The sequence below is a fragment of the Nymphaea colorata genome, chromosome 12 (genome assembly GCF_008831285.2).
Source record: "Nymphaea colorata isolate Beijing-Zhang1983 chromosome 12, ASM883128v2, whole genome shotgun sequence".
In the NCBI taxonomy this organism is placed as follows: Eukaryota; Viridiplantae; Streptophyta; class Magnoliopsida; order Nymphaeales; family Nymphaeaceae; genus Nymphaea; species Nymphaea colorata.
In genome coordinates, this window is record NC_045149.1 from 20,508,617 (window position 1) to 20,521,647 (window position 13,031).

General features: G+C 36.6%; 1 protein-coding gene across 2 annotated transcripts; it reads right to left on the bottom strand.

Moving 5' to 3' along the window:
- Nucleotides 1–287: 287 nt before the first annotated feature.
- Nucleotides 288–12,889, bottom strand: LOC116266304 (uncharacterized). 2 transcript variants are annotated; one of them, XM_031647461.2, is made up of 8 exons: nucleotides 12,439–12,889; nucleotides 9,188–9,346; nucleotides 6,040–6,111; nucleotides 3,081–3,173; nucleotides 2,763–2,906; nucleotides 1,872–1,979; nucleotides 741–792; nucleotides 288–670 (listed from the first exon to the last, which is right to left on the bottom strand). In XM_031647461.2, exons 1-8 carry the CDS (start codon nucleotides 12,694–12,696, stop codon nucleotides 624–626), a joined length of 933 nt encoding a protein of 310 aa, XP_031503321.1. In that variant the 5' UTR covers nucleotides 12,697–12,889; the 3' UTR covers nucleotides 288–623. The 2 variants fall into 2 exon arrangements, with proteins under 2 accessions (XP_031503321.1, XP_049936967.1); XM_050081010.1 differs by having other exon boundaries at nucleotides 9,188–9,356; nucleotides 12,439–12,646.
- Nucleotides 12,890–13,031: the final 142 nt, after the last annotated feature.

Here is a 13,031-nt window from a genome sequence, read left to right on the forward strand (position 1 = left end):
CCTGTAGACGCTAAAGCATGCAATCCGGCAACAAATTGAATCGATAGCAACAAGCCCGAAGCTAGCAGTTTGGACTGTCCGTTTTCACAATACCGAACCTTGGAACCTGAAACTTCATGTTTAACAAGATCGCTTGCTACATAAAGCTACAAAAAGCGGAGCAATGACATTGATTCTGAGCACCAATTGAATCAACAATCACGGTGCCTGAACTGAACATCTTCAATATAAGCCACTAAACCGCACTGAGTAACGAAGCTTTGGGTCATACAACAACAGTCCTGAGATTCTGAGAACATAGGAGCTGAAAAATTACAAACTCTCAACCGTTTACCAACTACAGCCCAGCAACAGGGCATACAATTCATTGAATCAATTAAACAGTCGGTGGCATACAAGACCATATTGTTGCCCCTATGCGGGGAACTCCTCAACGGTTACCAACTGGAGGCCTCAGAAGATATGGCCCATTATTAGAGGCGGTTACCATGTTCTAACTCAAAAATAGAACATCGCAACACGGAATAATACAAAAACGGAGGGCTGCCTTGCTCTAGAAGGCAATCTGAAGACGAGGAGTGCCTCTAACCATTGTTGTACATGTAAAATGCTCTCGAGAATTTCTACAATGGGTCTGTCATTTGATTGTGCCATACATCAACCTCGCCACCTGAGAACCAAATAGAATTATATGAGTGAGTGAGAGAGAGAGAGGGGGCAAGAATGTAAATGGATCTTACTTTGAAGTTTGGCAGCAGAATTTGCAAGAGAATCAGCTTCAGTATTCAGAGCCTGAGCACGTTTGAAAGAAATTAGACTACAGCAAAATTCATCCAATAGAAAGGAACGCAGGAAGAGGTTGAAACTTTTGGTTTGGACCATCAATATTTAAAACCAAGAAACTAGAGCGAAAAGACAATCCCAGGCAATTACTTCATTTTCGAGACAGCAGGTTGAGCAACTTTCCGTATGGTACAACCAGCATTCACAGACATTTTCGGTAAGAAAAAACACATTGAGCAAGTCCACCTAAACAAACATGGCTGAAATTTTTGCCCTAAATACATATTAAAAATGGAAATAATCCGTCTCGCTGTAAGCTTCATCTTCAACAATAAGTTATCTAGCTGAAACTTATTCAAGACGAGCTTCACCTGCAATTACATGTCCGCTGAACAATCAAAGCAACTACAGCAATATGAAAGCAAGAGAAAGAGACTCAAGACGACGCATTAGATCAGGCATGGAATTGCTAAGCATCATATACTCTAAAAGTGTCCAGCAACTGTGTGACCGCATCATTTCCCAATTACAAGAAATTAGATAAAAATGTTTGACCTGCCACTCCTGTAATTTCTCAGCGTATATCACTAAATATAATAACATTCTTCAGACGGTACATTTACAGGTCTTCAAAAACCACAAGCTACATTTTCATGTGCTAGTCTAAATAATTTTTTTTATTCTGTCTGTGATGAAAAATCACGAGAAATATGGAAGTTTAGGAACCAATGGAGACTGCTAATGCAGCAAGAGTCCAACACTTAGCAATAGTCACAAGCCTAAAGTACCAATCTAGCCAATTTACAATTTTCAGTTACTAGTTAACCATGCTAAACAATAAAAAGCTACAAGAACTAAAATTATGTAAATGAATGTCAGTCAGGACTGCACAATAGTCGAGTAGCTCGAGTTCAACTTATGCAAGCTTGGCACAAACTCAACTAGTTAGTTAAACTAGTTTTGAGTTCAAGTAACATGAACAGATGAACTCAACTAAATTGACCCTTGAGTGTGTGTGTGCATGCATGTGTGTATGTGTATATACCACAATTACGGTTTGATGTAATATTAAAGCTTTCGGAACTTACTCTTTTAACAAAATTAACTTCGAAGGATGAGAATTTTTCCTTCAACTCCTTGGCTTCATTGCTCAAATCAACAACGTGTTTGGTCTTTGCTTTCCATAAATTTTGTATCTGATAAGAAGATCAAGCAAATTAGAATTTCACAACAAAAACTTTATCTTAAACAGTAACTCCGGATACCAACTCTTGACTAGCAAGGAGAGGAGCTGCATCAAACAAAAAAAAATAACTCAGCGGTAGAGTGGACAATCCACAGGATAAATGACAATACATAGAGTCAGAACTCTAGGATATCGTTAAAAAGAACGATAGACAGCTACAACATGATTTTATTAATGCAATACCCAAGTGCTTTAATCATTAAGATAGCAACTCTCGCATGAAAATGGACAACTGACAGTCAAGGACCACTTGAGTTTGGCTAAACCACACCCACAGTTTGAGCACGTTCATTTGCCAAATAAATTGAACATGAACTTGAATGAAGCTCACCCTTTTAATGAACTAAAGCCGCTAAGAATGTTATCGGTGTTCCCTCCTTCCCAAGTCTAAGTTTCTAACATGAAGATGGAAACCCCAACAAACATGATTTGAATTTATTTGTTTGCTAAATTAACCAAACATGAACTTGAATGAAGCTTATCTGGTTTAACGAATTAAGCCCATATTAAGAACGTTAATAACACTCTCATATGCACATGAAATCAATGTTCTCATACTGAAACTACAGAACATGTGATAGACAATCATATCTGGAGCAACAGAAGAGGAAATGGTATCTGACTAGTCTATCACTTTCAGAAAGTATATATAACAAAGATGTTCCTTCCCATTATGACAAGCTAAAATCAAATAAATCTCACAATGGTATAGACTTTAATGTAACTACAATACCTGCATACAAACAAGTTTGGAATCTCCTTGAATCCGAATCTGACTGATGCCTTGCTTAAGAGCAAACCTCAAGCCTAAAATAACAGCTTTGTATTCTGCAACGTTGTTGGTCACAATTCCTAAACCTTCACGCAATCTGTAAATCTTAAAATAGACATATGGCATGAGGTATAAAGGAGAAAAGTAAATGATACACAGAAGCAATTACAGGAAGAAGCAAGTAAAGAGGCCGTATGGCACAAGCTAAAATAAAAGATAGTTGAGCAAACACATAAAAGTTAGCTACTAAAATACTGGAGAAAACATATACAGATATACCACTTTTCCATCGGCAGATCTTAAAATAGCACCTGCACCACCTACTCCAGGATTTCCCTTTGATGAACCATCAAACTCCAGAACAGCAGTTGACTGCGTCCAGTAAAACCAAATGTCAGAACAATGAAGCTTGAGAAGTAAACATGGTGCGTTAAGTGAGAATCTTAATTTTTATAATATTACAAAACAAAATAAGGTGGCTGCCATTTGACATGATGGTCTAGACAACTTGGAGAATGACAGAGACATATGATTGTTCAACTATAAGTATGAAGTAATGAAACAGCATAATATCAAAATCTAGGAAAGAGAGAAAAGAAAGGTGCTTCCAGCCTCCCCCGTGAAATTGCATATATGGTTACTCAAAGGCTTTCAAGTCCTTGAATTCTAATGGAAAATAAAAAAGTGCATTAAGAACTGACATGCAACTTAAACAAAAAGTCAGTAGCATATCCATACAAAAACATAGAAAGACAAGTAATCTAAGCAAACAGGAGACCAACCAACCCAATGCACTCCAAAGGCCAACTAGAAATACATTTTCCCTAAATTGTACGGTACACCAGGAACTCCAGTTTCCTTATGAAAGGAAAAACCACATAATTCATAAACAGACAGGTGACACTAATTAAGCATTAGAACCCAAATCACTAAAAGATGGAGGCTAAAAGAGTTGACTTGAAAGTACAGAGACTCACAGATGGACAAAGTGCATAATTATATACCAGAGTGGGCACACCAAGAATGAATAGCCCAAACGGTGTTCTTGTTATCCAGTCTTCCAGTGACAAATTGCAGATGTTAGCAATTACAAAGTCTAATGGTTGCGGCATGTAGCATATGTACAAGGATTCTAACAGCAACTCCAAGCTGTTCTTATAATGCTCTATTGTAAATCTGAAAATGTCCATTCCATCATCACAGATTGTTCTGAGGTTTTTATCAGATGGTAATTGGAAAGTTCTTTTTCCTGGTCAGTATCTTGGAATTTCAAAAAATTAAAAAAATACTACAAGAAATATTATGAGTTTGTTTAACAATTTTTTTGCAAAAACACCCATAAAGATTCAGAATGGTTTCTAAAATATTAAAACAAACAAAATAAAATAAAATAAAGGTTCAAAATATGTTAAAATATGTACTTTTACAGAAAGGCGGAACTGTGATAATATTGCAATAAATATTTAGTGCCAGTATTTTCTAAATGTCATGAATCATGATATTTTGCCATTTTTTATTTTACTCTACTTTGCTTATATTATAGTGACAGATTTGACGATATCACAACATCTATGACAACGGTTCAATGAATGTTCCCATTAGGCAATAGTTTAATCTTTATTAGTCCACTAGCATCCTATAACAGTATCCCCCAAACAGTTTGATCAAGCATCCTCTTTACTGCATCCAGCTGCTCTTCTACTTTCCTATGATGACTTCTTTCACTTTTTCAGACAGTTCATGCACTTGGCACCTATCTTTGCCACATTTTGCAGCCACAGATGTTCTAAATTCTAATTCACCTTCATGATATGGTATAGGTTCAAACTTGTGGACAACCACCAACATAACTTCATGCAATTGCAGAAGATTAGCATATAGAATAAAGGTCATTTCCAAATCCATCCCATATTTGTAGGTAAGGCACATCCTTTCCTGCCTATTTATGATTGATAAATTCATGACATATATTAGCACTTTTAAGGTAAATTCACTTATTCAGTTATTTCTTTAACCATGATTAGTAGCTTGCCATGGTCATGTACTGTGCCAATCTACTAATCCATCCCTTTCTTCCACGTTCAAGGGTAATTATGCTGTTTCAGTGAATTAAAAACAGTTTTCACCGGTTTTAATCTCAATGACTAGTTTAAAACGCTTGGAGGAAAGGCAAGGATGGATATCTTGACAGCAGTAAAGCAAGGATGAATTTGTCAAGTGCCTATAAGTTGGAGAAAAATTTGGAGAACACTAACATAGAAGCAGCTAATGAATAAAGGGGCAAGTTATGCAACTTAGATAAAGCTTCCAAATCATGTTATACTTGTCCATCATCTGATAAGCAGGAGCAGAACTGACCTAAAGGAATTATTTATTACTTTTATTTATTCAATATGTTTGTTACAAATTTGGTGTTAGCCGTGCTCGAAAAGGATGCCTTCATCAATTTTGCAACTAATTTATGTCCTTCATTTATCCACCAGCTGAATGAGAGGAGCTGAGCAATTAAAGCGGTGAGTGGTGGTAACCCTCTTATTCTTCATGATCCAGAATAGAACAAATATTCAGTGATTATATTTCTGCACATCCATAGTTTTTGAGGTATAGGTTCATCTAAATGATTCACTTTATGAACCCATGAACAGAAAAGATACAAACATTTGGCTGCTCTGATTGATGGTATGTTATTCCATGTATAGTATCAGTACCAAAAAAAGGTGATGCAAAGGCTAGTAAAGTATTCAGGAGAACTAACACAAGTTCCTGGTATATTTTTCCTTGTATAAAGAGTCATAGACTGCTTAGGAATCATGTGAGCAGCTATATATTTCCAGTATGGTACCACTTTCAGCAAATATACTTGATTACATACAATCACATAAATTATCCTGGGTACAGCTTATTTGCAAAATCCCAACTGAAAAACAAAGTACTGAGATACATGTATATTTTTATGCTCAAGAACTCCCTTCCATTCAGGATATAAGGAGAAAAATCGTTTGTGAAAAAGGTAATGAAATTGGTTATAAATGTTACCTTCGGTTTAAAGGATAAACCGAGGTATTTTACCTAGCGGCCCCATACATCAAACTTATTTACTTCCTAAGAGCACTTAAAGATTTAATAAAAAAAAACCTTATTTACTGACTAAGAGCACTTGAAGATAAAATAGAAACAAGAGATAAGATTATAAGACCAAGGACAGAAGTCGGCATAGCACACTGAGGAAGTAAAGCACCTGAAATGCATGCTCATGTTCAGCCAATGGAGGTGAAGAATCAGGTTTGAGCTCCACTGGAGCAGTATGTTCCTGAAGGTAGCAATAAAAAAATTTGTCATAACTAAAGCAGAATAATTATTAGAACAGTTATACAAGAAAATCATACATGATTAAAATGTGAAAACAACAAAGGAAACAGTATCCTGGAAAAGAAAAAGAAAAAATTTTCCAGTTTGAAAATTTCTCATAGAAAGATACAAACCTAAACATATATATGATCGATCACCATCAGAAAACACTTTGTCTAAGTTAAAGTCCCATCTTATCAACATTGGGTTCAAGAATGAGGACATGACCAAGCATGAAGAAAAAAGAAAGGGAAAAACTTCAAAACTGGGAGGATTATGAGGGAAAGTGAAAGGCCTAAAAATAATATACGACTGTTTATTGTAGACTCATAGCTAAATGCCCCACCTTACCAACCTTGGTCCACATTCAAGGCAGAACAATGCTGAGCATGCAAGAAACTTCAGTTTTCTACTGTCAACCTCAAAACAGCATGAGTGTGAGACAAGTATAATCTTAGTTGGCAGGTGTAGCCATCTAGGCCCTGATAGTCTCAGCCATTCACCTTTTATGTAATTTTGGATTTCATGCAGGTAGGTATGAGACAAATTTCCTTTCTCAGCACCCGTGTTGCAAGTTACAGGGACCAAGGAACAGAGGACTGTCTTTTGTCACTGAATGGAACAACTAAGCCCCTAGGAAACGGTCCAATGATTAGTAGTTTCACAAAGAAGAGAAGCACGATTAAACTTCATGGTTCTGTGGACATGAGCAAAATTAGTGGTTGGATTGTATAAAATTTCTGCAAGGACCGGGTTGGGAGAATCACTTATCAAACAACCTCTATCTATACAAAAATACATGTGCATGTATTTAGTATTGAAAAGAACTCTGTGTGGGACACAAATGACAATATGGTGGTTATACTAATTGCACAGTAGATGCTTATGCATGATAGGATAAAACATAAACACACAAAGACATGCACGGGCCTAGACTTGCTTGCACACTAGCATGCACTCGCACATCACATACACAAGCACCACATGGTTTGTAGTTAAATATATGCTCTTAAGCACCTGCCAATGTGCCTTGGGCAGGTGACAGCCTAGTTTTCACCAAGGCTAATGCACCTAGGCAGCCTATCTAGCACACATTGATCCTCTTCTTTGATTTTTCAGCAAACAGTTTAAATATATGTACATGTTGAATATTGTACTAAATATCTATAAGTTGTTCCCAAATTGTGGAATGCAATCCCGAATATAAAAATTGCTGAGGAATGTATAGCAATTTTACTTGTTTTTACACTTTTTGGCGCACTGATACAGGGGCTATCCGTTGGATTAGATCTCGACTGGATCCATTTGATTTGATTTATTTATTTGGTTCCTTATTGTTTTCTATCTCAGTCTTCGATCCAAGATCCAAAGTAGTTAGAAAACACTATTCAAGGGGATGCGTAGTTTTTGGGATCATTGTTAAATTGATTAAGAGTTTGTTTTTTGATGTTTACCTAGGGAAAACCACTTTCAACATAAAACCCCCAGGGTCATACTGGTATGCCTCCAAGGTTCTGGCTTGTTTTGGGGCCTGGGTGGACCTACGGCATGTTCTTCAACTCAGGTGGCGCGCTTACCACTATTTGCAGCCCAAAGAAATGACACACCAGAGCATTTGAACCTCAGACCCTTTGAGTGTGAGCCAACTTGCCGCCTGTTTGCTTCTCAATTTTTGTTTCCCTTTACTTTCTTTCATTCAATTTGTGTTCTATTTTTCTTCAATTTGTTTTTCCACAAGGATTAGCTCATCACTGTGTCATTTTTATTCTCATTCATCAGTCGCACAAAACACATCGAGATAGATCAACATTTTATTAAACAATACGATAAGCATTATTAAAACTGACTTTTAATTTGTTTGAACTGGAACTCAACTACCTGAACTTTTTACAAAGGAATTGAAAAACCAAAAGTTTTGCTTTCTAAAGGGCAAGTTGTTTGTCGTTCAACTTTATGGATCAAAAGTGATGGATTTGATCTAGATCCAAGTTCGAAAATCATATTCCATATAACGAAATCTTACATTGTACACATGAATGTACTGTTTTTTTCAGGGTATTATTGTCCCTTTCTGGTATTTCAGGCTAAAACTTACAATGAATTAAATTTAGGTCAGATCCATACAGGATACATGACTTTGTGTCTCCTTGTTCATCCTGTTCTTGCTTCTTCATGCTGGACAGCTCTGGTGCATATATCCTAAAATCTAACATTGACTGCATTACTTACATAGAATAAAAGTATTCGCATGCATGCGCAAATACAAGACTGCACACACAAAACATGCACAAATGCACATGCGCATGTAAATGCATAAGCAAGTGTACACTGAACAAGCACACAGATGTATTCATGCACTCATGCACAAGCATGCGTGCATGTATACACACAAACACAACCATGCTGGTCAATATTCATAAAATTGCCACACAGATATGTATTTGAAACTATTCTTGTTATGGCAGGCAAATAAATTAATCTGAGTGGATAAGCAATTACATAAAAACAAACCCAAATTTTTACACTTCAAAGGCTTTCATTAGTCTCTAAGATTCAAAGGTTGTTTGCAAGCTTACAAGGGTGTCAGTATTTCATGATAACATGTCCAAGACAGATAATCAGGCTGAGTATCAGATCACTGCCCTTCTGCCGTAAAGGAACTTACACCATCTCATACCTTCAAAAAAGAGCAACTGCCTACTGCAGTCTTTACAGAAAGAGTCCAACAGTGCAACTCCTCCTCCCTCGATCTCCCATGAAAGAATGCAGACAAAGTCCAAAGCAAGAAAAACAAAAAAAAAAGAGATGGCATGTGTTTTCATGGCAGACACCTGTCTTGCTTACTTGTTGGAGCATACAGACAAATACTTGTTGGAGCATACAGACAAATATTTACTAGGAAAAACAAGTTCCCATAACTCATAATAGAACATAAGATAGAATCGCCAAAAATAAGAAAAATCATATGGCCAGTCATTCCAACATTATTAAAAAAAACATTTGGCCACAGATATAAGCGTTAAATTGCAAAATCATACCGCACCACGATAACGTTCAAGAGCACCAAAGAAGTTGACCAGAAGATCCATGGAACTGATGGAATACAATGCATTTTTCATTCCAAGACTAGCAAGCAATTCCTCTGCCTTCTTTTCTAGTGAACGACCCTTGTAAACACTGCAAGCTGGATCACTGACCTGAATAAACCTAGGAAATCAACAGTGAGTTTTGAAATTCAGAAAACTCAATAGAAGGAGGGTATCAGTGAACAAATTATTCTCCTAGAAGAATCTGACAAATGATACAAATATGACGCACTAGCAGTTAGCTCCAGAAACAATAAATTATCCTTAACAACTCAATGAATGGTATGATCCTCATTAATTTGGCTTCATCAGAGAAAAAACAATGTGGATTCATGTCTTAAATCAGGTTATTCTTACGTCGCAAAACAAAAAAGAAATATCCTCATAACTTTGCACAGAAAAACAAGCACCAGGAGCACACTTAGATTTTACAATAATATACATTTTTGTATATAAATTTTTTTGAAAATTGCCAGATGCTGCCCCTGAAAAAAATGCTGACTTCCCTTATGCTTAGCAGGCTAGGAAGACATATGCTCCAGCTGCTACGTGCTATCTATTTGACTAATTCCAATATGAGTTGAACGAACAATACAAAGGCCTAGAACAAACCCAACCTGCTGATTAATTCAGTGGTCCATCAACATATAAACAAGGTCAAAAGTGCACTTTCAAGGATAAATACAAAAAGGCAGACAGCTTTGCCAGGTTACACCAATACTTAAATTAGACTAGAGCGTAGATCAAAATAAGCCGGAAGCACCCTCTATCCATGAAAAAAGTTGATGGATCAGTCAATCACATAGCCAATTAGAATAAATAGTTCTATGACATTCCACAGAATCTAATGCATTCTGACAAGTTCCAAATATCTTTGGTTTTCTGCCTCCATCATAAAGCCAAAACCAACATTCAATTTTACAAAAAACAACAGTGAATATTAAGTTTGACAGCTAAAAGGTATTAAAAAAATAAGGATGCTATGTTGTTAAGGCGTTGCCTAAGCCTAGGCATGGACTACGCACCAGTCCACACTCATCGCCTAAGTCCACCACTTACGCAATGGGTGTGGTGTTGGCGCCTAGGCTGGACTAGGAGCCAGCACGCCTAGTCCACGGGAAGGTATATGCCTGTGATTTTATTGTATATGCTATGCACAATTTGTTATGATGTATAATATATGTACAATATGAAATGATGTATATTTACGTATTGTACATTAATGTGTTATATATGTATAGTAGTACAATCTGAAGCAATTTTTAAAATGGTTCCATCTGCAATTGAATCTGTTATAATGTATGTTATATGTACTAATTTGTTTTATCTGTTATAATGTATATTATATGTCATATGTACAATCTGTTGTAAACTTAATATATATTATATGTACTGATTTGATATGATTTTCATTTGAAATGATTCAAATGAAGTAGACTATAAGGTCTATAACTGAAATAGCCTATAAGAAATGCAAGCATTGTGTCCAGTATGTAAACAAGAACAACGTGTCTTCTTTTGTGTATCAAACTAAGGCATCAGCTACAGAACAGAACAGTTTGCCAGTATGTAAACAAGCTGGTAATGTACTGTTAGTTTGTCATGTAAACAAGAAAAAAACAGTTTTTCATGTTGTACTTTTTGGCTTTACTTACAAAGTGTAATCCTTCAATTAGAACAGAAGAGAACAAATTTTCAAGTTTCACTTGGAATAGAAGCTTACAGTTCAGTCAATAAGTACATAATTTTGTTATTTTAATGGTTAACATAACTAAAAAACAAAAAATAAATAAAATCAGTGGCTTTTTTTTGCCTAGGTACTAGTAGGCGTCTTGACAACGTAGTAAGGAAGAGAATAATACTTCATCATAATTGAAAGCGGTGTCACAAATATCGTTCTCGGGTTTTTTATCGGCAAGATTTTTCTTAGGCTTTTAACAGCAAAGTTGTTTTTCTGGGAAAAATCTAAGGAAAAACTTGGAAAATTTTAAAAAGAAATAAAAAAAATAGGCATAAATGAAATAAATGAGAAACTAATAGGAAAACATAAAGAAAACTATATAACAGTGATAAGGAATGTTTTAATGATAATAAAAATAATGAAAATAATTCAGTTTAAGTTTATATTTGAATCCATGATAACATCAATGCTAAAAAATAGAAAAATGAAAGAATTGCGAAAAAGTATATGATAATAACACGATAAATAGTTTTTTCCCATTTTTTCAAAATATTTCTATTTTTTTCCCTTTTCGTTTTTCTTATTTTTTACATTAATATCGCGATATTTCTGTGACACTGCTTGGAAGGAACAAAACGAAGCTGAAAAACAGGTAAGGAAAATGTGAGCTATGTTGCAGACACCAAATGCAGTAACATCCCAAACGAATTTCACTCTTTTCTTCTTAATTATAAAACTGTACGTAGAGCAGAACGAAGAAAATTTCAGCAGAAAGCCTACAGGCAAGATGAGGAACATTGAATCAGATGAGTAAATGAAACGGGTCAGCAGATCACTTTCTACTTCCGACAAGAAACACATATAAGAACCGATAGTCCATTTAGAAATTCCAGACACCTTCATGTGTCCTCAAGAAGCACTTAATAACACACGGTAGTTATATAGTTGTCGTGGTTTGTTTTTTGACAACAACAGGTGACCTATCATTCAGAAAATTTAGGACTTTTTTATAGGCGAAGCACCGAAGCTCTAAAGGTGAAAGATGAAACTAAAATCCTTGTGTAGAATAAAGTCACTAGTCGAAGATTAACAGTCATAAACATAAAGGAAGTGGAATGCTTATTCACCAGAAAATATAAGCATTACGTGCACTTGATATAGCACAACGGCCAGCAAGAACGGACGAAATTCCATGTATATAAAATTGAAAATATAAATATTTATCAAGATAAAAGTTCCCACATCAATTCAACCTAATCAAATGCGATCAAGAAGGGGGGAGCCGACGACGTGAATTAGTTTCTGTGAAATGCAATCAAGTGAAAAGCCCAGAAATCAAGTAAAATCATGAAGCGCCAACATTGCCTCATGATCGGCTCAACTAAAACGCAACCAACATGCAAACCAACAAACCAATTTGAACTGGGACACAATCAGCATATGATCCCATTAGCAGAAAGAGAAGCAGCTAAATCCACACATAGAAAATGAGGAAACGTCAACAGAAAATAACATTACGAACCATAGAGCGGCAATCCTCGAAGTTCTTGTATACCCCCGTAATCCCACCCTTCTGCACGACATAAAACGCGTCGTCCTTCCCGTTACTCGACGACTGGGTATCTGCGGCCGGTGATTTCACCTCACGGGCTGCAGCACGTGGTTCACGCCTCCGCTTCGCCTTCGTGGAACTTAACCGGGCGCTCGCCGAGATGCGGCGCGGCCATAGGCACCACGCTTGGTTGCAGAGCCTCGAGAAAACGGATTTCTGGAGATTCATAGTGCCGGCGACGCCCCTTCCGTCATCAGGTGCTCGGATTAAGGCAATGCCACCCCATTGGCCGTGGCTCTCCCTCGCTCCGGCAGAAACCCTAGGAAGGTGCTCCTAGGAACTCTGTTTGGGCGCCAAAACACTCCCTTCCTTTCCCAACGGTATGGAGGGAGGAGCTCGAGGCGCGAAGCCACCGACTTATCCCCAAACCCCGAAATGTGCATTCATCAATTCATCGGGATTCTTTTACAGAATGGGACTGATAATATTAGATTATTTACACAATAGTGCATAAATTTTACTATTTTACAATATGGTGCTTACATTTTGGCAACTTTCAGGAA